Source organism: Polyodon spathula, chromosome 6 (genome assembly GCF_017654505.1).
Source record: "Polyodon spathula isolate WHYD16114869_AA chromosome 6, ASM1765450v1, whole genome shotgun sequence".
In the NCBI taxonomy this organism is placed as follows: domain Eukaryota; kingdom Metazoa; phylum Chordata; class Actinopteri; order Acipenseriformes; family Polyodontidae; genus Polyodon; species Polyodon spathula.
Window position 1 is genome coordinate 55,309,123 of NC_054539.1, and position 26,964 is coordinate 55,336,086.

Here is a 26,964-nt window from a genome sequence, read left to right on the forward strand (position 1 = left end):
TCTGCATATGACATGCCTTTTAAGCCTGGAATAATTCTGGTCGCTCTTCTTTGCACTCTTTCTAGAGCAGCAATATCTTTTTTATGGCGAGGTGACCAGAACTGAACACAATATTCAAGATGAGGTCTTACTAGTGCATTGTACAGTTTTAACATTACTTCCCTTGATTTAAATTCAACACTTTTCACAATGTATCCGAGCATCTTGTTAGCCTTTTTTATAGCTTCCCCACATTGTCTAGATGAAGACAATTCTGACTGTAGCAGGTTCCCTGGTTAGTGACAGTAAGAAACCTAACTAAGATGATTTAGAGCTAGGCAATTTGGCCAATCAATGCTTATCGGTTTTCTTGTAGTTGTTCCAGAACTACTTTGCCTGACTGGCTGGTATCAGCCCCTGTCTTTCTTATTGGATAATTGAGGTGTTTCCTGGCTGTTAGCCCATAGTTCATAAGCGCCGACTATGGGGGTGCTCAGGGGCTTCAGCCCCCCTTGTGAAATAAAAAGCAGGCTCAAACCCACCTGAGGTATTGGTGACTTATCTCCATATAATCCATATAGTCATTCAAAATAATAATAAAGACTGGAAAATATAAATTCAACTGATGACCCCTGCAAAGTGCCCCAGCCAGGCCATTTACAGACGGTTGCCAGACTGAGGCACTAGGGAGGCCGCACTTTTGTTGATCCCTGGAGCCAGCATCACCACCACTGTGTGTGCTGAAGTGCCTGGGAGACAGCAAATAGGCTGATATGTTACAGCAAAGCTACGTCTTGGCCACTTCCCACCACTATTAGCTAATTTTATATTGGCGAAAGCTGAGTCCAATATTAGCATGAAGTGAATAACAACGACTCTCATGTAATGACTGTAGTGAAATATCCATTAGAAAAACTTTAGGGTACTTCCCAATGAGAAGTGCAGGCGTTGGCAGTACCAATTGTAAACAAACCATATCCTCTTGCGCAGATTATTTTGACTTGGTTGCCCTGAACTAAGCTAATAGGTGGTGCCAGAGCTAAGCTGCTAATTACTTCCTTTAAGAGACGTAACAACTATGTAGCTCATGTTCACCTGGTGAGTTGAGTGTTGTTTCTTGCAATAATTTAGACATGCCCTGAGAGGATTAATATACATTACACAAGGAATCAAAAAACAAAAGTATTCACATTACCAACTTCATTACACATGAACGCATACGGAACATACAGTATACATTTCAAACAGTATAAAAAAAGCATTCTTTTCACATTTCCAACTAAAACAATGTGACAAATTCAATAGACAATTAATTTTTTAAAAAAGTATTATAAATCCTTAACAAAGTCTGTTGTGTTTATGTAATTAAAAAAAAAAAAAAAAAAAAAAACAAACTTGAAACTGAATATGTCGCAAATATTGAAACTTGTGTAAACTACATATCTAATAATGTTCTATTTTGTATTGGTCTACAGCTCCTTACAGACAATATAAAGAATGCAGTTATCAGGTACAGTCCTGGAAATGAATGTATTATACACAATGTGTACAGACGCACAGATTATTGATTAAAATGCTTACTAACTCTTATAGCATCCTGAAGTGTTTATACAGCTGTCAGTAAGAAAGGAACTTGCCTGACTCTCTTTAGTCTGGTCACTTAAGTTAGGTTGCACTTAAAGCAATCACCTGTTACAGTTCTCTTGGGTGTAACACATGCTTACTTAACACCTGCTAAATAGATAATGGTTTATTATTAACAATCCCTGACTATAGTAATTTAACCCAAATAACTTATTAAAATTTTGAAACTCGGTTCTTTACATCTGCATTTGAAAAACTAGAGGGACCAGACGCCAACAGTTATAGCATAGATTTAAACTGAACATGAACAAGACTTGAAAACTGCAGCTTTAAATATTCACAATTACTTCAACAACATAAAAAAACCTCACTAAAACTGTAAACACTTTTTGGTGTCAAACCAAACCTTGCCATTCCATCAATTGTTTCCTCACAAACACAAGAACTGTTTACACAAACACTTGTATGGTAATTGCTTGTTGTACAATTCAATGAGTGACCCTCCTACTAACCCTTCTTTGTCTAAGAGTTCTTGCATACATAATCTAGTGCACAATCTACCATGTCAAAGGCCAGTCACATTTTTCTGTGTGGGAACTGCAAATATGCAACATGAGATAGTTCAGTGAAGGTGGGTTGCCCAGACAGACAGAACGAACAAACAGCGGGAATAACGAAGCTTAGGCGTTATATTTTCTTTGTTTTGAACAGTTTGTAGGGTTTTTATTTAAACCTTTTGTTTGTTTGCTTTTTGTTACTAAAAGTGTGCCAGGGCCCTTTAAACTGCAGGTCTGTGTCTAGGTTTGCTATTTCTCCCACTGATCAGTCTTGACCGCACGCCACTATGCCACAACAATGTTAAACTGTAGATGGTACAAAGTGTCGCTTTTAAGCATGATCAAAACTGTAAAATAGTTTGCAGTTTGAAGAACTACAACTCTCCAGACAAGCTCAAAGCAGCTCAAGCCCAAGTAAAGGCAGATCTGGACAAAATGGTAACAGATCAGTATTAGAGCAACATAATCTAGACTGAAAACTCTATGAAATAGTAAAGGAAATGTGAACTTGTGAAGAGCATGCAATATGTGAGATTCTCACACATCTCAAGTGTCTTGCTTGGGTCACTAAAATGTCTGTTAACTACCCCTTTCCCATGCACACCACCACAGCAACAAAACAATGTACTGAGATCAGAAAAAAAAGAAACTGCAGTGGCCAGAGGAGGATTAAATCTCTGTCGAGGTTCACATAAATCTTGGTATTTTGTTTATTTATTTACATGTACTACTTAAATATTTAGACAGTAAGGACATATCTCATGTGCAGGGACCTTCTGCTGGCAGGCAGGAGTGCATCATGCTGTGCTGTGTCAACATTAACCCTTTAAACCTTGTCCATCTCTACTCTTGTTTTTTTTTTTTTTTTTTTTTTTATAGTATACTATAAGGTTCCTACTTTTTAGGATTGAACTACTTTTTCTAAGGAATAAAATACCTGCAACTCTCGGGCCAATTCAGTAATACAATTCAATGGGACAGATTTGGTGGTCATCTTCTCTTTTCAGGGAACCAGGGTTTAAAAGATAAAATCAATGACTTGCCTACAAAATAATTGATTTAAAGATTTGCGTTAATTTCAGTGTTGTGTTTTTTTTTTCTTTTGTGTGTGTGTGTTGTTTTGTTTTTTAAACAAAAATGATCATATCATTGAAACTGTACCATTGATCCTATTTTGCTTGAGTCCAGGTGAACTTTAAGAAAAAACTGGAAAAGCAGACAGGGTCAGGCTCATCCCAATTCATAGTGTCTGGATCCCAGAGGTAACCATTCATCTGATTGCCAGGTACAGCCACACAGAAGTCTGAGAGAAATGGCTGCAAGTGTTTAACGTTTTGTTGATGTTGCCCCTCACCCTGTAGATTATGGGATCGGGCTCCAAAGAATACCTTCCTCCTTTTTTTTTTTTTTTTTAATGTAAACAAACCCTAAAAACCACATTAAGTTGCCGCAGTTTGTTTTCACGAGGGACACTGGAAACAGTGTACACAAATACATGTTTAACATTATTGATTCTCACACACGCTTTTCACAGCCACAGTAAAATGACCCTGATTTTGGTTCCTTTTTCCTTCGGTCTTGGTTAGTATTAAAGAACCGCACATAAAGTTTAATTCATTTGTATTGTATTTTAGTACCTTCTAAATGGAATCTACAGCACAAGGATGCTGAGCCCTATAGCTAAAACCATTGGGTATCAACAAACTGGAATGCACGTCTGCCTGGCAGTCGAGTGCACGATCTGTTAAATAAACTGACTAACTCACAACTATAGTTGTGTATAAAATAAAAATTAAAAAAAAAACCATAAAGGGCATACTACAGCTTTAAGGTTGATTCTTTGAAAAAACAAACAAACAAAAAAAAAAACACAGTCAAGGCTATGTTCAAACTTGACCTGAGTTTTATCGATTTTTACGTTGCTGTAGAGTGGTGCCACAAACTGTACCTGCTACAAAACACGCATTTTATTTAATGGGCGGGCCGTTTTTTGTCAAGCTCCCCTCCTCCTTTCTCTCTCTACACTTCAGATGTTATTAACCCGGGCTAACAAATTCACTCATTTGAGAATTTGCATGCCGCTATACAGCTGGGTTACAGCATTCTCTCAAGTTATTGGTAAAGTTCAGTGAAGGTACCACTTTTGTATTTTTAAACGGACAGGGGGGGAAAAAAAAGTTTAATGTCAGACAATAAAGTTGTGTATGGTATGCATATTGATAGAGTTGTGGAAAAGACGAGTTCAAACATGCACATAAGAAGGCTCAAACTTTTCTAAGAATTTCAGACACATTGTGAGCATGCGCTGCGTGTAGAAGCTCCAAATTCAAACGGGCAGGCTTTATTTTTAAACACTGATAAGCATATTATTATAAGAATAACATCAGGGGAATGATGGTGGACAGGGGTCCTTTGTTAACATCAGCTATTATTTTTTACCTGTCCATCGGGGCGGCAATTTTTCAAGTTCTTGAAGAGCCAAATTGGAAGAGTGCTTTTGCGGACTACAAATCGAAAAAGACTCAAATACTGAAGGATTACCCCTGTCTCAAAAAACAGGACCTGGAAAAAATACTCGAGGTAAGGGAGACATTCATATCAGAACTATATTGAACGGAAGTACCAAAAAAAAAAAAAACACAGTTGTGAGTCATCAGTCTATTTGATTATTGTACTATTGTTAAACTGGAACGTCAATGGAAAAGGTTTGTCAAGGGTAACTTGCCAAGCACCAACATAGGTTAAATAGCCTATTCGTAATTTGTGACTGTTTTTCTTCGCTAAGTGGTGTTTGTTTATTTTTATTTACAAAAGTATTTTGCAAGTACACACCTGCCAGACGTCAATAAGATATTTTTTTGGTAAAGTTTTGCGCTTAGGCTTTGTGGTCCATTGAACCTTTTCCAGTTAGAAAGTTGCATTTAATATCGGTTGTAATAGTCTGGCGTTTGTATGGGAACACGGTGGTAATAACATACAACATTTCAAAACAGATGGCTTGTATTGTGCAGGTTTATTTGATCAGTGTATAGCAATGAAGTGTCAGAAACGCTTGCAATGATTCTGATGACATTTCAATTGTAGCAGTATTGACATTTCACAAGTCATTGCCTGTTGCAGGTCCCGTTTGGGGAAAAAAAAAAAAAAGTGTCCTGGCAGAGTTTATTCACACACATTATAAACGCATGCGGTGTATTTTCATGTAAAAGAGATAAGAAGTATTATAAAAGAAGGGAAAATGGCTAGTTTTATATTAAGAATATGTTTTCCGCAGTGAAATATGTTTGGCAGCAGTGAAATGCCTTAGGTAAAAATCTTACTGGTAGGATTACCTGCTTTTGAGATCAACTCAGTCAACATTGTCATCTTAAATGCAACTTCATTGTGGAGTTCTCAATTTAATTATGGAGCAATGCTTTGACTGGCGAAGGATTAGTGCGCTGCTTCCTAGACTGGACTGCCAGGGTTAGTGTGTGGGAAGCGTTTTTGCCACTGTAATAGTAGTTTTCTTTTTCTTCTCCTTATCTGTCTCACAATACAAAAACGTCGACAATTATCTCAAAATACAGGAAAGGCAGAAACGGCTTTTAATAACATTTGCATTTCCTGGTTACAAAGAACAGTGATTAAAGTGACTGTTTTTTTCAAAAGCATTGCACTTTACAACAACATAACTTTCTCTGTTCTAGGTGGCTTAAAGATACAGATTGCTGTACAGTGTTGTTGTAGGGTGTTGTTTATTGCCTCGGTTTAACTTCAAAGTACACCTGTGATGGCATTTCTAACGAAATATGATTGATTGTTTTTCTTTTAGCAAGTTATTATACACAGTTAACATTTATGTTATCTCTTTAAGAGATGCAGGACTGCCAGTGCCAGGATTAATTTAAAACGGCACTGTTCTAAACTGTCCTCGTGAGCCTGCATCATAGTCTTCTCTAAGAGACAGGGGGTTGGTTATTTAATGAGTCATGGTGGGTGGGAATACTGGTGCAAGTGCTTTCTCCCTGTCTCACTGATTTAATGACTTTTATAAAGAAAAGAGGTCCACTGTTGTGGAACAAGTTTACAAACTTTGGTATCTTTCTCAGTTGAGATCATTGAATCAAATCCCGGGTTCTGGAATTATATTATCATTTAGTCTTTAGTCTTTAGTCTTGTATCTGCTTTTAAAAGCAAGATAGCAAAACAAATACACTGTTAGAAGATACTTTGTTTTGTTTGTCATCATAATTATATTAATCTTTACCGTAGTTTTCATTTGTTACACCTTTGATATTTTGTTGAAGATAGTGACACTAAAATTAAAAATATATACTTTACAACCCTCCTCCCTTCCTAACTCAATGGAGAATGAAATGAAGAATGACTAGATGAAAGAAACATCTCCTCTTAAGTCCCCAGTTTTGGTGGAGGCTTCTCGGCAGCCAGTAAAATCCTTTGGAACTGCCTCAAGAAGCAGAAGCTGCTGTGGCTGCCTTTCACTGTGGTCTCTTTGCAAGTCAAAGGGTTAGGAAGTGAGATCATTACGATTCAGAGAGCACTTGAGGGATGGGGATGGGGGTGAGGAATCTACCCCCCACCCCACCCCCTGCTATTAGCGCCATACAAAGAACTTATTATACTTGCCGCAGGACTCTTTAAAGCTAGGAGCAGTACATTCTCCCAGCTGTACTTTGGATTTTCTTTTAATTCATCCCCATTGGAGATTTGAGGCTAAATGATTTATGATCCATGTCACTTTATTATGGAACAAATCTTCCTTGTGGGGGAAATTTTGTTTTTATATTGCCGTTCTGGCAATTCAATATAATTTCATTTCTGCGTGCTGGGGGATTTCCCCCTATGCTGCAGCTTTTTTTTTTTATTATTTATTTTTTAAGTAGTTTCCACCTCCCTGGACTTGAGTTCAGATCCCAGTGCTGCCTGTCAGGTTGAGTTCTGAGATTTATTAATCCTCCTATTAGGTTTCGGGTCTATTTGACCTGACTCGAGTTTCCAATTAGCGTAAATGCTATTCTTTTCATTTTCTGTATAATATTCTATGACTTTTCCTAAGTTGAGTTCCTGAACTTATACACAGAAAACTGAACCTTTGAGATGTTTATTTATTTTAGAACAGGTCATGTATACAAACAAGATGTTTCGGGTCACTGTGACCCATGGCATTTATCTATGTAGATTTGTGTGCAGGAAAAAAAAAAGCTTCTTTAATTTGTTATTTTATTATTATTATATTGGTATTATTATTTCTGAAAATGGCTGCACCTGTTTGGAGATATTTATAAACGAAAAAACCAAAACATATATATATATATATATATATATATATATATATATATATATATATATATATATATATGCTTTGGTTTTTTTGTTTAAAATCTACAAGGCAGAGCCTAATTTTCTCAGTCAGTATCGTAACAGCATCTCACTGGTAAAGACATTCCAAAATGAAGAGCTCTAAGGTTGGCAGTCAAAGAAGTTTTATCACAGCTCCTGGACTAAAAGAGCAGAAAAGAGTAAAACATTTGTAAATAAAAAAACATTTAATCCATTTAAGGCTGTTTACATTAGTTTGAAATTGCATCGGGTCAATGTGACTCAAAACATAACAGATATACCTAAATCCTGAACATAATAGGAGGGTTCATGGATAATGACTTGGAGATCTTGGCTTGTAATCTCTGCTTAGATACTCAGTTATGCTCAGTGATAGTAGTTGTAGCTAACATTGTAGTTGCATTGTGTAAGACATATGACATGCCCTGCAACCACTGTTAGGTAAGATAGTTAGCAGGGAGCACCCTCAAGTGGCACATCCAGTAAAACCACTCTGTGTGGATGTGCCTTTTAGCCTGGAGATCGCAGGTTCAAATCCAGGCTATGTCACAGCTGACTGTGACCAGGGGTTCCTAGGGGGTGGCACACAATTGGCAGAGCGCCCCCAGGTAGGGATGGACTAGGTTGGCAGGGGAATCCACAGTTCACCATGCACCAGCAACCCGTGCTGCGAGTAGGGTGCCTGTGGTTCGGCAGTGGAGCCATCAGATCTGTTTCCTCTGGCACTATAGGTCTGGTGGGATCTCTGTGGATCCTTAGTGTGAAAAATTACAGATTGGCAGGAGCACATTTCGGAGGACGCATGTGATCCTGAGTCACCGGGGGAGCTGCAGTGGTGAACCAGGGTACAGAGAAAAATTGGTCATTTCAAATTGGGGGAAAAAAATTTAATCGATGACTAAATAAAAAAAAAAAAATTAAAAGTTAGTTGGCACATTAAAAATATCTGAAACGGATGTGGGATCTAAAATTAAATAAAGTCATTTTTTTTAAAGGTGCTGTAACGCTACAGCTTATGAATTCAAATGCATTGTGTTACTGCCCTGCTCTCTGTGGCTATAAATCTCAAGGCAGAAAAAAGTCTGCATCAGGACTGATGCTGGAGAGTATTAATCACTAAGAGATTTATGCTGCATTTGTGTCCCGTGGCTTTAGAGAGAATACTTGGGCTTGAAACATGCCCTAGACCTCCACCCAGTCCCAAGTTTCAGGACTTTACTTCTTTAGGTATATTATTGAAATATTATTGAAGTGCTTACTGAATTGTAATGACCTCACTGTCTAACCCTTTCATTTGCACAGAGACCACAGGCAGGCAGCCACTGCAGCTGCTGCTTGAGACAGTTCCAGTGGAGTTTATTGACTGCTGAGAACCCCCCAGCACCATTCTCCCCTCAGGCTTTGTCATTATCACGCTTCTCACCATGACATGAACAAGTCACCTGAGTCTGAAGGTTTACTTAACAGCACATATTCATTCAACTACTAAAGAGGACCCTTTTTTTTAAGATCAAACCCCTGACTCTTGATCAGTAAAAAAATATATTAAATGAAGGTAGTTCTGAAATTCAAGACTTGGTGTAAAGCATTTGTGAGTTTCAGTTTGTGGTTTAGCAACTTCTAGGGCAAGGTTCTGCTCGACCATGAAAAACACAGGAACCCTCCCTGCCTCATTCAGCCTCCACCTAATGGAAGATCAGTTTGGGGTCCAGTATTGTAATGTGAAACTTTGTTTAACCCTTTGCATTCCATTTATTCAGCGTTTGTTACGCACGTCAGGTCCAATTTATTTTCATACGCATTGTCTTTTTTTTTCAGAGTAAAACAGGTTTAAAAGGCATTGAATCACAGAAGGACACTCAGTACTGTAATTCTAGCCAAGTCCCACCCCTTGTTCACTGTATTTATAGATGTGCATACTGATAAATCCTCACATGATCACTCGTTTTAGCACCAAACTCCTCAATAATGCGATCCAAGTCATTATTTTATTACTGTAACATCTCAAAAAGCTCTGCAAATGTCTGTGATACTCTTTGAGAGCTGGATGCAGAAGTAGCTATCTCCTTTGTTTATGTCCGTGTCTCTGTAGTGCTTGGGGCTATGAGATATGCCCTTTTAATTTATTTTTTTATATTTTTCAGCTTCATCCGGCTCCTTTCAGTCTCACTCTGCCATTGAAAGTTTTTTTCTTTTTTTTTCTGGAGAAAAAATGACTAGAGACCTGTGCTTTACATCTTTTTGATGATGTCATACAGGGTCCGACATCGGACTGGAAAAGGAAAATTTTAATGTCGGACTTGGTCCTATATAGGACCGCAAAGGGTTAATAGTGTTTCTTCGAGGGATCTTGTGATCTGCCAAAGCCTGTATGAACTACATTATGCAGTATTCATTTTACAGAGACTTGCAGAGCCAGCCACGTGTTTCAAATACCCCTTCTCCACTGGCACACCTGACCCGTGAGGGCTCGGTGCGGTACGAGTATGGTTGGTTCTCCACTGGCTATTTGTCGAGCCAAGCGTGAACCTAACCATGAAACTCCAGCTTCACAAGACATCTGAATCTGTCTTTGAGCCAAGCCGGGCCAGGAACGGGGTTAGGGATTTTCGTCATTACTGGGATCATTCAGTACACTCCAGAAAGACAAACAACAAGCAACATGGCAGGCAGCGAGTGTGATAAGAGAAAAGTACATCCTTGGGACACTGAGGAAGTGAAAACTCTAGTTTATCTGTGGGCAGATAAGTGTTCAGGAAGGTCTAGAGTCGTGCAGCAGAAATGAGAACAATTGTGCCCAAACTTCTGACGGTTTGAAGCAAATGGACATAAACCGTGGGCACTGTACACTTAACTAACACTCAAAAACACAACATTCTACCATATTTCTCATCCTTGACCTTTATTATATTAATATAAAGAAAAACAAATACAGTTCTAAACTTATTTACAAAAATATAGTAAAACAAAACACAGCGGTACCATACATACAAGTACGGCTCTCGTTGCTTAGCACGGCTTCTTTTTTTTTAAGCACCCAAACAAAAAACAAATCTAGAAAAAACAACTATCTTTAAATTGGATATCTTTGGCAAATCATGTTTTTAAAACAATTTTTTTTCCCCTTCAATAGAACTAATTGAACTTTATTAAGTCGATATAAATCAGTAACATTTGTGGATTATAAAGAAATTCCTAAATATATTTACAAGATACAGCTGTACCGTTGGTCTATTCATTTTGGAACACCATTTGTTTGCGCATCTTTTGGCAAACTGAGTTAATTAATAACAGTAAATAACAACTGTCTTTCGTTGCATGTCAGTAGCACGGCTCGGCTCTGCAGTGGAAAAACAACCCAGGCTCTCCTTAACCGCATCGTGAGGGCTCGGTGCGGCCCTGGCGTGGCTCGGTTGTACAGTGAAAGAGGCAAAAGAGTGTACCTGAACAGAACAGGTGGAGGGGGCAGGGCATGAAGTTAAGATCATGAAGGGCAAGGCAATGTTGTCTTCGTTGGGTGTGGCAATTCAGGTGTACCAAGGCAGTTCTAGGGGGCATAAATCCAACCCGAGGGCACCAAGGCGATTTCATACTCATTCATAAAACAACAACAAAAAATAAATACAGAGAGTCTATTTTGCTGATTAAATTTTAATTCAACCAAACAAAAATCAATGTTTTCTGAGTTTCACACATTAATTGTTACAAAAAATAAAATGTTGTTTTTCCACTATAAAAATAAAATGGTATAAATCTATCCAATTAAAACAAAAAAAAAAAAAAAAAATGAAAAAATACAAAGAGTAGTTTGGCAAAAAATAAATATTGAGGGTATTTTTACTAAACGCCGTCGGCCTGTTAACAAGAGGTAATGTCCTGTAATTAAAGCTTTTTTAAAACCCTATGCCATGTGTTTCATAATTTAGGGCAAGCAAGTTTACCTGGATTTCATATAACAAGTTGTCCACTGGTGAAGTGAACGTTTAATCAATGCATTTTTAAATGCTATAAACAGTATTCTATCAGAAATTGAGATTTTCACTGAGAATTGGATATTGTTATTACAAGGCACTGGTTCTAATCCATGGAAATCATGAAATCCATGCTCACCACCAAAAATACAGCCTTAGTGATACAACAGCACAAATATATTTGATTGTGCATGATTTTTGGAAGATTTTCAAAATGCTGCATCATATGAACGGCAAATAGTACAGCTGTGAAACTTTGTCTACATAGTACTCTCGTGTCCGTGATTAATTCTATTTAAGAAAAAATCGATAGGTCACATGATGTGGTGGTGTTGTTAGATTTTGTGTAAAATGCTTAAGTGATAACTCCTCAGTAACCCTTCGGCTGATTGATGTGAATTTTGCTATACTTTTAACTTTGTACTTTCCTTGATTAGTGCTATTAATGAAAAGTTGCTACATAAAAAAACAAGGCCGCTGTGAGCCAGTCAAATTGCACCTTTTCTAAATGTGCATATATTGGCCTTTTTTGCTCTGTTTTTCTGTAGTAAGGTGTTACATTCTTGTATTTCAATATGTTAGAGGCTTTTGGAATGTTGTGTCTGTGAAAATGAGGGCGATAGGTCACATGATTTGGTGGCTACAGTGTGTTTTTCAAAAATGCGCCAATGCCTTGTTCTCAGACACAGTTTGACCAATTGTTGTGAAATATTGGAATCAAGAAATTAGTATCACCTTTTATCATTGTTGCTTTTGGCATGTTTCTGCATAAAACAACATGGCTGCCACAAGCCAATCAAATTTCAGCTGTATTCAATATGCATTTTTTTCAAGTATATGTGAAACTTGTGATTAGATTATAGAGTATTTATGTTTTTAATTTTGTTCCGTTTTCATCAATCCAAGATGTTCGACACAGACCAAACAAAATCCGGCGTCGAAAATTTTGCTCAAAATTTCATGAAACTTCATACATGGGTAAAAGCCTATGATGACATGAACCTGAGTGACAATGGTACAGACATGTCACATGGTATGGCCGCCATGTTGGACTTTCCATCTGTTTTTAGAGATATTCAAATATCATCTTCTCTGAAACCTCTTATTACATAGATGTGAAACTTGATGTATAAAGTCATATACTAATGTACATTAATTGTTATAAATAAGAAATTTTCTTAACGCATTTACTCTGTTTGAATATTTGTAAGCTACTGATAGTAAGCATACTCAAAAATTATGCTTTCCAATTGACAAAATGTTCATGTGATTTCCATTTTCATAAGTGTGAAACCATACTTTGTTGTGCTGTAAATGCTTGAAAGCTGTACATTTACATCAGAGAGTTTATTTCATTCTGTTCCTTATTAGATTGAAATCATTTTTAAAACCTCTGTGCTTTGTTGCAGTAAAATGAAATAAAGGTCCGACATTACAATTTTTCCTTTCCGGTCCGACGTCCGAAAAAAACAGAGGTGGATCTGAGCAATACTGACAGTCCCTTCACCACAGACATAACACGGACATAAACAAACAAGACAGCTACTTCCTCATCCAGCGCTCAAAGAAAATCGCGGACATTTGACAAGCTTTTTCAGATGTTATAGTAATAAAATAATGACTTTGATAGCATTATTGAGGAGTTTGGTGATAAAACGAGTGATCAAGAGATGATTTATTAGTATGCACTACTATGAAGAGATATGCAATAAATACAGCGAACAAGGAGTGGGGCAGGGCTGGAGATGCAGTACTGAGTGTGCTGTTGATATGCAGTGCCTTTTTAAATCTGTTTTAAGGTGAATAAAATTACTTTTAAACAGTGCATGTAAAATAAATAGCTTGTGTGAAAATAAATTGGACCTGACCTGCCTGACAGGTGCTAAATAAATGGACCTCAAAGGGTTAACAATTTGTTTAATATTTATATTCTTTTAGAATTACATTACAGTTTTGTATCCCAAAGATCAGCCTGCTTCAATAGCTGTGACAGTCTTGGGTCAGTTTCTGCTCTCAGCGAGTCTGTCAAAACCACCACAGGTGTGGGTGACATCTTTAAAAGCCTGATACCTGCTGATATCTTGTTAGCTGGGCTCTCATTTCTACATTCTCATTCCCATCATCAGTGGGATGGCTTCAAGTAATTTAAACTGATTCTACCAAAGAGCCATCCATCTCTGCCTTAATACAACTTTCAGTCAAAGGTGCTTGCATCTTGTACAGGGGAAGACTTTTTTAGGGTCACTTCATGACACTGCATTAGGTAAATCCTAGAACACTCCGCTGCTGCTTTAGGCAGCTCTTCTTCCTTCTTTTTTTTAAATGTTTTTGAGTTAACATGGTGCTCAGACAAAAACAAATATGTACAACTGAAAATCCCTGGAGATCATTTTGAGCTCAGTCTAACAGCGTTCCTCCCTCTGTTTGCACTTCATTAACCAATGATACAGTAAGTCTTTCCTGGGGCTTAGTGCTGGGAGGTCCACAGTAAAAAGAATGGCAACAATAAAACATTGATAATAAGTCGTTTTCTAGGTGGATGAGGTTAAATTGAATTGTGAGAGAACGTGCCAGCCGACGCAGAGCAAGTTTTTGAGTGGGTTGTAGATTGGATGTGCTGGCGCTGATGGACATCGGCAGTAATGACGGGCTGTCTGACAGGCAACTTTTGCCGTAAGTTTTTATTTTTTAATTTGGGAGGCATTTCGGCAAGCAGCTCGGGCACTGCGACAATTGCCATTGGTTATTTTACGTCCTGAGGGGGGTAGAAATGGATTACAGTAAACATGGGTTCACTATTTTTAAACCTTAGTAGTTAGACTGTTTAGCCAAGTTGAGCAAATCATTGTATGTTGAATTTCTTTTTATCAGTGTATACAAGTACATTTTAAGCAGTGGATTAAATAACTTTCTGAAATAATATAAAAGCGTGTTTGATTCACTAGGGCGTGTAAGTGTCTTTTCTGTGAACACCTCCCAGATTGAACTTGCCCACTCTTGCTCATCGATGATGTTAATCATAATAAATAGAGCTATAAGGTATATGATCGGCTAAATCAAGAGGTGTGATGTGTCTAATGTTTTATATGACAGAAAAAGTAAGGGTTCTAGTGAGTCAGGTGTGGTTCCAGACTGAAACAATTTAAAGACACTGCTGCTGTAGATAGCTGTATCACCATCTGAGCATGTAGGTACAGGATGATAAAGTCACTTTAATAGACCCATTTTAGGCATGCCTTGATTTTGTAGAAGCAACATTACATTATATGATTAGTCAACCAATGACTATCTCACCAGGACGAAAGGCTTAGAAAAAATGGCAGCAAAGCCAATGTGAAGACTTGCTTTTAGTTGCATTACAATTGTGTTAATTATTCAACTAGGAGACACAATATACAATTGTTTACTAAATATTAACATGGACAATGAACCTCTTTGGGCTCATTAATAGCAAGTTGAACAACCAGCATACTTTAGTTTCGGAGCAGTGTGCTAAATTCCAGATCATGTCATGTGTTAGAAAATATTAATCTGGATTTATATTGGCTCTGTTGGTTTATAGTGGGTGTTTTGGTTGTGTTACATTACATCAGATTTTCTTGCAGCCATATGTGATCAAAGGTGCCATAGAAAACAAATTGGTGGGGTATAGGGTTATATTTAGGGATTTGGATTATACTTTCCTTTAAGAATTACATTTTTGCCTTTTAAGCCATTTGTGTTTGTCAATCACAACTGAGAAACACGTTAATAATAAAAATGGATTTAATTTATGTGTTTTTTTTTTTTCTTTCTGTGAAACAACTAAAACAGCTTTTAATTTATTTCAATGCAGAAAGTACAAATGAGATTGCAACATGTTAATAAATGTCTAATCTTTATTAAAGCTAGAATGAAAAATAATGTACAGTGGAACGTGGCATATCTGACAATCACATAACCGCCCTGATCAATTAACCGCCTCGCTAAATAAATAAGTATTAAAGTTTGTCTACGATGTTTGTGTTGGCAGCATCCACAATGGAAACAGAAAGAAAGCGTTATAGCAATCAGCCTTTTGGTGTGTTCCCCTTTTGAGAGGGCTGTGTGTGTGTGGCAGCCAGCTGTTTGTATCAGTGATGTTTCAATACACCAGTTGAGAAAGCTTTGCGTTTTACTCTTTTTTTTTTTTTTTTTTGTGCGATGTGTTTATATGATGGAGTGCGCGGTTGCAGATATTGTCAGCATGTTGTTGTAGCTTTTAAATGCATTTGAATTAAACAAAGCAAGTTTCATAAACGCAATGCTTACCGGCCGTTTGTTTAAAATAGCCGAAGCAATATTCAAACCAAGCTGCTTATCAGCTGTTGGCAATATCAAGAAAGAGTGCAAAGTACCGTGACAGAGATATTAAGAAAGCAGAACCAGGGAGGCAGGGACTTCTAGAGTTAAAAGCTTTGTGTGGAGATGACTTATAGTAAACCGCATAGCAACACTGTGTATTTTAGCCTAATTAATCTCATCTACGTTTGCTTACTTTTAAAGCAGCCCTGTGTTTTTAAAGCTGTTTGAGTGTTGTTTTTGTTCATTACCCTATTTATGCATGTATAAATGTCATTTTCTATATCTGCCTATACCCCAGTCCACATGGGCTCTGATATGCGATGTTGTACTGTATTTTATTACATTATTACAATCATTATGTGTAACTGTACATTAATAAAGAAGAGTCCCTTCAGATCTTAAATGAAAAAGTAAGACTTACAATTTAAAAGCCCATTTAGTTGTTTCACAGAAAGAAAAAAAAACGTAAATTAAATCAATTTTACTATTAACGCGTTTCTCAGTTGTGATTGACATACACAAATGGCTTAACAGATATCAATTGAATTTTTAAAGGAGAGAAGAAAAGTCGGGGTTAAAACACCAAAAATCAGCCGCCCTAGTTATATTGTTATCGGAACACATTTCACAGATGGTAGGATGTCTGTGAATGGCTGTGAATGAAAGGTGTGTCTACAACTGCCACTTGCAGCATTTGTGTGTTACTGAAGGCCTGGATAAAACTACTAGAAAAAAACTTCAGTTGATTATCAGGCATTAAGCAGTGCATTGTGCTATACATGTGATGGTGTTAGTAACTTCAAACAAGTAAAACCACTGACCCCTCAGAAATATATTAAAGCAATACAAGCTATTTAACCTAATGCATTAAAAAAAAAATTTTTAACTAGATAATGCCATCACAGAAGTCTATTTGAAAAGTACTATATCGGCAACAAAATGTTTTGATGCATGCCTAACGATTCTGGCGAATTTCCAGTAAAACAATTTAATGTGAAACGCAAACGATTGACCTTTGTTCTTGTAACAAGGGCATTTACTTTGACACATGTAAAGTGGCTCGGCTGATAACGAAAGCCACATGTCATTGTGGTTTGAGCGCCTCCTCATATCTGATGGGTGCAGTTAGCACTCTAACTTTCACCACCTTCTGCCTTCTTACCAGTTTTATAAACAACTGGAGGCATTTTTTACACGCTTGTCCTGTCCCCATTTTCTAGATGGTTCACATGCTCTTGTGCTTGTTTTAGACCTTTAATGTATATAGCTATTACAGTTTATTTTTTTCTTGGGTTCCATTGCATGTGCAGATTCGTGTAATGCATTCTTATACAAGTGCATATACAATTAATTCATGTACCTGAAACCGCTTATATTACAACGATCCTGCAGCTCACTTAAAGTGGTTAGTAATTGATCAAAAGCTTTTTGTTGTGCCACAAATTAAAGTAAGTGGCTTCTGCGGACTTCTTAGTATACCTTAGCACAGCAGTCGATACTAATATAATTTCCCAGATGTCCAAATAACGCTTAACGAAAGCCACAAAAACATTTCCTTTGCATGTGTAATTGATGCCTTAGTTGCGCCTATCAAAACACCATCCGAACAAAATCATTAGAACCCAGAGTTGGCTTGACACATATACTCCCATAAATGAAAACAAAAGCATGTTGTTGCTGCCAGTTTAGTCAGGAAGAGGTATGCATCTCCCGGACACTTCCTTCTTGCTCAGACTCCTCTGTTGTTGCATCCTTGGGGGTTTGGGGATAACCACTTAAGAGGGACAATGGGAAGTAGCAAAGCTCTGAGATCAGAGCTCTGTCTTTAGTATGTGGAAAAATAAATAAAACTAAAGTATAAACCACTTACTCTACTCCTGTAATGATAGGCAGGTTGTGGACAGGGACAGAGTAATTAGAGAGTGGCCGTCCCTCGAGTTCTGGAACACAATCGACTAACAGGAAGAGTGAGAAATGGGAAGCCAGATACAAGTAGATGTTGTAAGATAAACAACAAGACATCAAGGTACTGTATGATACAAGCTGAAATCCACTCCACAAAAGGTTAGAACTGATCCCTACCTTGCCTGCATCTTGTACAGCACCCTATACTTATAGATAAGTGATTTCCATTACATGAGAGTAGATGTTAAAACTTCATGTTGATTTGAACTCTGCTCTCGCCAAGATAAGCACCAACTAAGATGTAGCGTTACAGTAAACTAATGTGATCCATCTGCGTCTCCATCCATTTGCGTTTCCTTCCATCTGATGATGTAGATATCCTTCTGCCTATTGTTGATGGCTGAAGTGTAATGCTGGCTCCAGGGATCAGCTTATTTTGCCTCCCCAGCACATCAGCACACACAACGGCTGTGATGCTGGCTCCAGGGATCAACCACAGTGCGGTCTCCCCAGCATGACAACCGTCTTGATTGAGCTAAGCAGGGTACATCTCTGGGGTCTTCAAGTGGGCACCTTCCATCCTCAGTATTTCGTCAACTAGCCCAGGACACCTCAAGAGGGCTTGACGGTGATTCTGGCGTCCCAGCATCACCCCCTTCGTCCCCCACTCATCTCAACCCAGTTTACTTATCTGTACATCAGCGTTTCTTTCTTTCTATTGTGCTTGAGATCCCCAACCAGTTTCCAGAATTAAAACCATATTCAAAATTGCAGAATATAGAGCTCGGTAAGGCCCTAATGCACTTGCAAATTAAAATGCACAAAAGAAACAAAAGATCACAGATAAAAATAAATAAATAAATAAAAATACATCAAAGTATATAAAACTGTTTAATGATTAACTGTGACGGATATTCAGATAAATTATAACATTGAAGAGATACTGATGACGGAATCTGGAAATTGCGTGTGACGGGTAAGTGCACTGATTTGTTACATATTTATAATGGGGATTGATTTTATTCTTAATACAAGGGCGATAAAATGTCTGGATAATCTGGATAATGGATATCCGAGTGCTGCCTGTATCATTATCAGTGAGTACTTGTGTACCAAATACCTGTGTATGTTACCTTTATTCTATACATCATTAAAGGTACAGTAATTGTTATTAACACCTGTTCGATATACAAACTAGTATAGGTCCCAGTTAGTGGGATAATTAACTCTCTACTTTGTGTGTGTGTGTGTGTGTGTGTGTGTGTGTGTGTGTGTGTGTGTATATATATATATATATATATATATATATATATATATATATATATATATATATATATATATATATATATATATATATATATAGTGGTTTGCAGTCTTTGAAAAAAAACTTATTGTCCAGTGGACAAAATGCTAGAACAATCAACTTGCCCCCTCCCCATCACACAACCACAACACACACACACACAAAATAGAACATAACTTGTAGGATTTTGGTTTTATTTAATAGTGAACACTATCAATCAATTAGTGATTAACAGGGGCAGATCTAGCCATACTTTAAGGAAATGTTCCTTTCAGTGCAGTTTGGAACACATTTGCTTGTAAATTTAAGTAACATACTAAGACAACTATAATAAGCAATACTAGGGAGTTATTCAAATATAAATATAGCTTCTGTCTGTTTTTTTTTTTTTCTTTTCCACTCTTTCTCTATAACCTGAATCCAACTCCTGAGGTACAGGTGTTTTTAGTTTGTTGCATCACAGATATGAAAGATTTGGGCATGTTAAGATTTGAGGAATTTTCTACCCCTTTAATATTTTTAGTAGTAGTAAAATGTGAATGCTAACCTGCTTGGAAAGGTGACTGTTAAATAAAGCTTTGCTTTACTTAAGTCTGCTGCAGTTGTTCAATGCAAACATCTTCAATAATGTGCAAGTAAACAATGTGTATTTTGATTTTGATTTAAATTATAAAAACATGTTAATGGTTCTATATAAGGTATTTTTAAACTACATGTGAGTGTTTTATTCTATTTATATGGATTACCCATAAAATGATAGGATTTTCAATCAAATGCAAACAAGTAGATATGGTGACATCACCTGTTAATTATGCAAATCAGTAGCATTGAAGGTTGGAACCTTCTTTCGGTTATGTGTTCTGAACCTTCGACCATCAAAATGTACACTTCGTTGCAGGCCTAGGTTGTATTTAGCAGGTTTGCCAGGTTTTGCTTTGTTCAGCAGTCCAACATACTCCAGGCTCTCTCTAAAGTCAAATGCTTCGGAAAGCCATTTGAAATGTACATGTTAAAAAAATAATTGGAAATTGATGTACAGTAAAATCTTCCCAGCAATTTGCTCAGAGCCCTTTTTTATTTTGGACAGGTGTCAAAGATAACGGCAAAATGTTAAAGTTAATGTTTATTTTGGGGCAGATCAGGATTTTCCACAGTGTTACCACACAGTGCTGCGATTCCCACAGATCTGCATTTCTGCCTGGCAGGCGCTCTCGACTGCCTGGCTGGGATTTTGGGGAATGGTTATTTCTGCTGTGTGGTGCCCAGTGCCCCAGCTCTTGTGCAATGCTAGTTTGTTCGTCATTATTATTATTTGTTGGTTTCTCGTTAAATGTTCCATTGGTGAAGATTTTAAATAATTGCTTAGCTATGTTATTTAGTTAGAATATGCTAGTTAACATATGTCGGATTCAAACATTTAGCATGCCGTAGGAACAAGGACATCATCTGCTTGCTTGTAGTCTACTATTTTCTTTATCATGTTGAATCCAACTGTGGACCCTAGCGTTGTTTCAGAATCAGCAACATAGCTTTTTAACCCATTCCATACACAAGTCATTCTCTGTATGTGTTAAGTGTCTGTGACAGGGTAAGCTGTTACCAGCTGGAATTAAGAGACTTGGAGACAGAACCTGCAGTGAAACACACATTTATTAAACAGAAAACACAGGAACAAACTAAACAAGCACATGGGCCAAAATAAGAGGTTAAACAAAACAATGCAATATTGGGTAGGCTGGGCATTCCCCTACCCTGCAGTTACAAACACACAGGTCAAAAACACTCACCTAACACCCGCCTCTAAACAGGATTTCAGCTCCCCTTTATACAGGTGGCTACTCCCCAGTTAGCACTCAGTTACCTAATTTGGGAATGGCCACAGCTGTAATTGCTGGCAGGGACATAATGAACCCCATCTCTCCCAACCTTGCATTCCCCCACACACTATTTACACAAGCAGGGCTCTTGCTCTGCCACAGTGTCTTTTAAGTTAAGGTGGATATTGTGTATTGCACCATTGAACAACATCTGAATCTCAAATCTCCTGGCCATCTGAATCTCAAATTCTGCTAGAGCTGACAGCAGCTGGACACTAATAAATCAAACCGTACTCTTGGCACTGACATTTAAATCAGGACTATATCTCCAGCTCAGTCCCCACTGAATAATGACTTTTTAATTAGTTTAAACCAAATGAAATTGTCTAAGGTATTTGTTCCTGTCAGGAGGAAGTGGCTTGAAGTGTGGTGGACACTTCACATGATGTTCCTGCAGTTCCAGGAAAGACTTTTTAGTAATTATTCATCTAGATTATGGCGCTTGCTGGCAAGTATCTCAGACGGGTTCTGAAAAATTAGAATAAAAACCTTGTTGTGACTGTTGGACTTGGTTCGGGTGATGTGATATATAATATATAATTTTTTTTTAGTAGTCACCAATTGTTTTTCATCATTTTTATCCCCAATTTGGAACAGCCATATATTTTTAGGCTTATCACAGTAGAACATTAAAGAAGCATTCTTCCTCCCCCCACTGAACAATTAAAAAAAACAGCACAAATGAATGACAGAATTCCATTATTGTAAAGGGGCTGAGTGACATCACTCCTGTAAAAAAAAAAAAAAAGAATTGTTAATATCTTAAAAACCATAGCGGCACAAACGTTTGTTTCAATGCAACTTCACAGAGCTTACCTTGACAGCCTGATTCTGTTTCGTTTATTTTTTATGTCTAACGACGTGACAAATGACATCAACTGCTCATCGCTGATCCTAATTTCATTTCATTCTTGCAGTTGCCTAGTTTGTCGTTGTGCTTTTGTTATTTTCACTTGTTTAGCTGAGTTGTCCTGACAGATTCTTTTCACCATAAACTACCCATTATGGAGTGCACTCTGATAGCAAGTTCATCATTTAAAATTGTCCTGATTTGTAGCAAAAAAATAAAAAATAAATTAAACCCAGTCTTTTAATTTGTAATTTTCTTTTTATCAGGATGCAGAAACAGCTTAATAACTAATTATTAACATTTAAAGGGAGGTAGAGATTTGGAAAATCAAAACTGAAAGTTCAGGTCCTATATATATATAAACTCATTTACAGGTGGTGTCTAGTGCTGCTGGACAGGGAATCACCATCACAGGGAACAAGACCTTCAATAATTGGAACTGGCCCAATGCTGTCATTTTTGCTGCAACAGTCATCACTACAATAGGTATGTATCTAACTATGCCTGTGGTTTTTAATTTTGCATATCTGTTTGTACAAGCAATAACAGCAAACTGTCATTAATTTCAAATGGTTCCTGTCACTACTCATTAATGAATCATGAATTAGTTATACAGTCGTAGTAAAGGTACCCAGTGTGCAGTATAGGAAATAATCTACCTAGTGTTTAGAACAACCGCTTTGTTTTGCACTGTGGCTCAATACTCTGAGCTGCTCAAATCGCTCCATTTTACACCCCAATCACTACATCAAAACACTGCTGCCCAGTGTTAACCAATTGTCTTATTTTATCTCATCCCTGCAGCAACTACCTAAACCCACAGTTATCTTCACTGTAGCCAGCTCTCTTTTAACCCTTTGCAATCCATTTATTCAGCACTTGTCAGGCGCGGCAGGTCCAATTTATTTTCACACGTGCTGTTTATTATACACGCGCTGTTTAATTTTTTTTTTTCTCCAAAGTAAAACATGTTTAAAAAGCACTGAATCGCAAAAGAATCTCCAGCCAAGCCCCACTCCTTGTTTGCTGTATTTTTCACATACCTCTTGATAGTCGTGTATAGTGATAAATCCTCTCCTGATCACTTGTTTTATCACCAAACTCCTCAATAATGCAATTCAATGCATTATTTTATTACTATAACATCTCAAAAAGCTCTGGTGATATTCTTGGAGCGCTGGATGCAGAAGCAGCTTTCTCCTTTTTTTATGTCCGTGTTATCTCTGTGGTGCATGGGGCTATCAGGTACGCCCTTTTTGGGTTTTTTGGAGGTTTTTTTTTTGCTTCATTCAGCTCCTATCAGTCTCACTCGGCCATTGAAAGGTTTTCAAAGCTTTTTCCGGAGAAAAAATGACTAGAGACCTGTATTTTAACTCTTTTTGATAATGTTGGACAGGGTCCGATGTCGGAATAAAAAGGGAAAATTGTAATGTCAGACCTGGTCCGACATAGGACCGCAAAGGGTTAAAACAGCTGCTCATCCCCTTACCCAACAGCTTAGAGCTACATCTAAAATTCTGCTTGATTTGCTTGTGTCACTTAGTCATTCTTGTGCTGAAGACTGTTCTGCCATACTGCATTCTCTGTACTTTCTCCAGGTTATGGGAACATTGCTCCCAAGACCTCCTCAGGCAGGGTGTTCTGTATATTCTATGGACTCTTTGGAGTCCCTCTCTGCCTCACATGGATCAGTGCTCTGGGCAAGTTCTTCAGTGGACGTGCCAAGCACTTGGGACAATTTCTAACCAAGAGAGGGGTTAGCTTGGTAAGATTGATTTATTTTCCACTCTATCTCTTTTGCTGTCTAAATGCAGTACCTACTGAAGTGTAATTTCAGTATTTCAGTATAGCCCGTGTTTATAGTTATGGATGGAAATCCAGAGAACAGTCTGTGGATTCTTTGTCCGTGAAACACAACTGATCTGTAGAGCATTCATTTACACATTCCCTTGTTTGAGTGGAAAAAACATAACAAATAAATTTGTAATGTGTTTTGTGACAAATCACGTTTGCTGCCTTAACAAATGGACGGTTCATTTAAACTAGGGCAGTAGCCTTGTTGACCACACAAACACGTTCCCTGGTTTATCTTGAAAACTCTTGATCAATAAGTGGATTTGCGGGCGACATTTGAAATGTGTATTCTGTTTGCAAATTGTTTATAGTTTCACACTGAATAACTTTGTTTCTTTCTTTCTTTCTCTCTCTCACTCTCTCGTTTCAGAGGAAGGCCCAGTTCACCTGCACAGCTATATTTGTCATCTGGGGGGTACTGGTGCACCTGGTCATGCCCCCATTTGTGTTCATGGTGACGGAGGGCTGGTCCTACATTGAGGGTCTTTACTTCTCCTTCGTCACCATCTCCACCATAGGCTTTGGGGATCTGGTTGCAGGCAAGTCTCTGAGGCAGCCTCCAAATCTTTCTCCATTGTCCATAGTGTTTCTTGTGTAAACCACATCTTGCTTAGCGTTTTGTTTTCTTCTTGAACTCACCCTTATTTCTACATTTTATTGTGGTTCTGAATATACATGTATGCATTGAAGCAGAAAACTGAAGCATGGAGAAGGGTATTTTACATGCTGAGAACCCTTCCTTAACTACTTACTCTAAAATTAATGCTTTTTGGGGGAGGGAGTCGGGGGACAAACAGTGTGCTCATCAACAATGGCTTGCAGAACAGGACTGTGAACAGTGAAAACTCAACACAAATGACAAAGTTATAAGTCCTGGCCATTCCCTGAAAAAGCTGTTGCAATATATTATTATTATTATTATTATTATTATTATTATTATTATTATTATTATTATTATTATTATTATTGTCTTGTCACTATTTTTAATCCATCAACCTGCACTTACACAAACAACTGGCATACTGATTAAAATTCCATATGAAGTCAAACTTCAGGTTTCTCAGTGCAAACTCGAAGACCTAAAATGTTTATGCAACATGGTTGTCTGGGTTTATGTTTTCCACTGTTCATAAGCTAACTTTTTCCTGTTTACTTTGTAACCAAATAAATATGTATATAATGCATAAAAATGATACAGAAAACCTAGAACGTTATTAAATAAAATGGGCAATAATGATTCATTTTTAATAAAACTATAAAAAACTAAGTGGACAAAGGTTTAAGCTAGAGCCTGCTTCAGTGTACCTGGAGTTTTTATTTAGTTTTACCTTAAAATTCTGATTACGTTATGGATGATGATTAATCTTTGTGTCTCTGTTTATTTTATGTAGGGGTTGATCCGAATGCAGACTACTACGCCATGTACCGCTTCTTTGTGGAGCTGTGGATCTACCTGGGATTGGCCTGGCTTTCCCTCTTCATCAACTGGAAAGTCAGCATGTTTGTGGCGGTCCACAGGGCCTTGAAGAAGAGGAGGAAACGGCGCAGAGAGTCTCTGAAAGACCAGCATCACCACCACAAGAGCAAGACGGCCCTGTCCACAGCCAAAACCACAGCCACTAACACAACCAGCAACACCACCACTGGTGATATCAACATTTTCAACTTCCTCTCCAAAAAGCAGGTGAGTTATAACGATTTGATCAAGCAGATTGGCACCACGAACGGTACAGCTGTGCGCAGCGGTAGCACCCACAACAACAAAATCCTGAGCTTTGAAAGGTCTCCCCGGCTGAAGAGGAGTCACAGCCAAGGCGACATGGAGATGTACTCCATGAACAAGGGCTTCATGTATGATAGGCCTTCTATCCTGCAAGCTATGAGCGAGAAGGAAGAACTGGAACTGGAAATATTTGAGAACCAGCTAGACAAAGATGAAAGGGAGAATGGGGGCCGATGGGACCCCAAGGGGTACCAGTCTTTCATTTTCCAGAACGCCAACATCACCTTCATTGATGAGGAGAACCTGATGGAAGCGGAGAGTAAGGAAAAGTTCTCGCTGGATGACAATGTGGAGTCGTAGCTGGAGTCCAAGGAAGAGGAGGAGAGAAATTCAGAATCCGAAGGGTCCTTCACCACGGACAATGCTGAGAACTTCCTGTCCTATGAACAACAGGTTGGGGACAGGTTGGATGTCCGAGTCGGCAACACAGATGTTTAAAACAATATTGGAGACCAAAAATGAACGTTATTGGCTAAAAATGCTATGTCTGCATTCAGCATGCTTCAAGAGCTCACAAAAATCAACAGCCGCTTTATTACAAGCACACAAAGGATTGGCCATGGGTCAGCTGTGGCACATCTGCTTGGAGATCCAGCTCTTGTTTCTTGAAGGCAGCTCATGTAAAAAACTTGTCCATGCCACTCAAACTGTGAACATGTAACCCATAAGAGACCTGTGAAATAATGGCTGCAATGCACATTTCTTATACCGACTAAAACCAGGACCTACACCCTTTTGCTTTCAGAAAGGGGATCAAAGAGAATTCTGAATTCTCAAAGTATCAGACCCAGTTCAGAGCTTTTAGGTATGATTTAATCGTATTTATGAACATGTGTATGTTCTTTTTCATGTCAGTCTGAAGTACTGCAAGCTTTTTCCAAGACCCAATCATTCAGAAAAAAAAAAAAGTAAACTAAAACAAATCAATTGTACCCATCTCAGTGTTCTCATCTAAAGCAGACAGTCATGGGATAAAGACATTGTTGTCTTCTTTTAGTGATCCTGAACTACAGTGCTGCCAAAATAGAGAAAATATTTCAAAACAGAACCTGTGCAATGAGCAGTGATCACTAATCTGCTGGCAGATTCACCCCCTTCACTTTCATTGAACTATATTTTTATAATTCTAGAAGGTTAAGATAACTAAAAAAAAAATATATATATATATATATATATATATATTAATATATATAGAAATATATATATATATATTAGTATATGTGTATATATACACACATATATATATATATACATATATATATATATTTGTAAAACATTTACATAACCGAAGTAGTAAAAACTCTTTCGACAGTTGTAGTTGTAGGAAAATGTTATTTTATTAAATATCTTTATTATTTTTGGTAGGGTGTGTTTCCTGGCTATGTTTTGTAACCTCAGACATGTGTCTATATTGTGCAACCATACTGTAAGCTTTTCCTTGACTTTTATAATTGTGTTGAAAAAGTTGATTGAGTGCTTGGTATTGCCTCTTGAGTTTCTGTGTGTGAAAGGACAGGGACTGCCTATGCTTGGTTAAGACATGCATAGTATGTGTTTGTGTAACAGATGATGACTCATTACCAGGTTCCTCGACTAAAAGGTGTGATCAGACCTGCCAGCTGTTCAGAAGCTGAG

At 37.7% G+C, this 26,964-nt stretch overlaps 1 protein-coding gene across 1 annotated transcript; it reads left to right on the forward strand.

The window, feature by feature from the left end:
* The first annotated feature begins 4,172 nt into the window (after positions 1-4,172).
* LOC121317347 (potassium channel subfamily K member 5-like) lies at positions 4,173-26,445 on the forward strand. The gene is made up of 5 exons (XM_041253186.1): positions 4,173-4,700; positions 22,067-22,178; positions 23,291-23,457; positions 23,917-24,085; positions 24,938-26,445. Exons 1-5 carry the CDS (start codon positions 4,512-4,514, stop codon positions 25,627-25,629), a joined length of 1,329 nt encoding a protein of 442 aa, XP_041109120.1. The 5' UTR covers positions 4,173-4,511; the 3' UTR covers positions 25,630-26,445.
* The last annotated feature ends 519 nt before the right edge of the window (positions 26,446-26,964 follow it).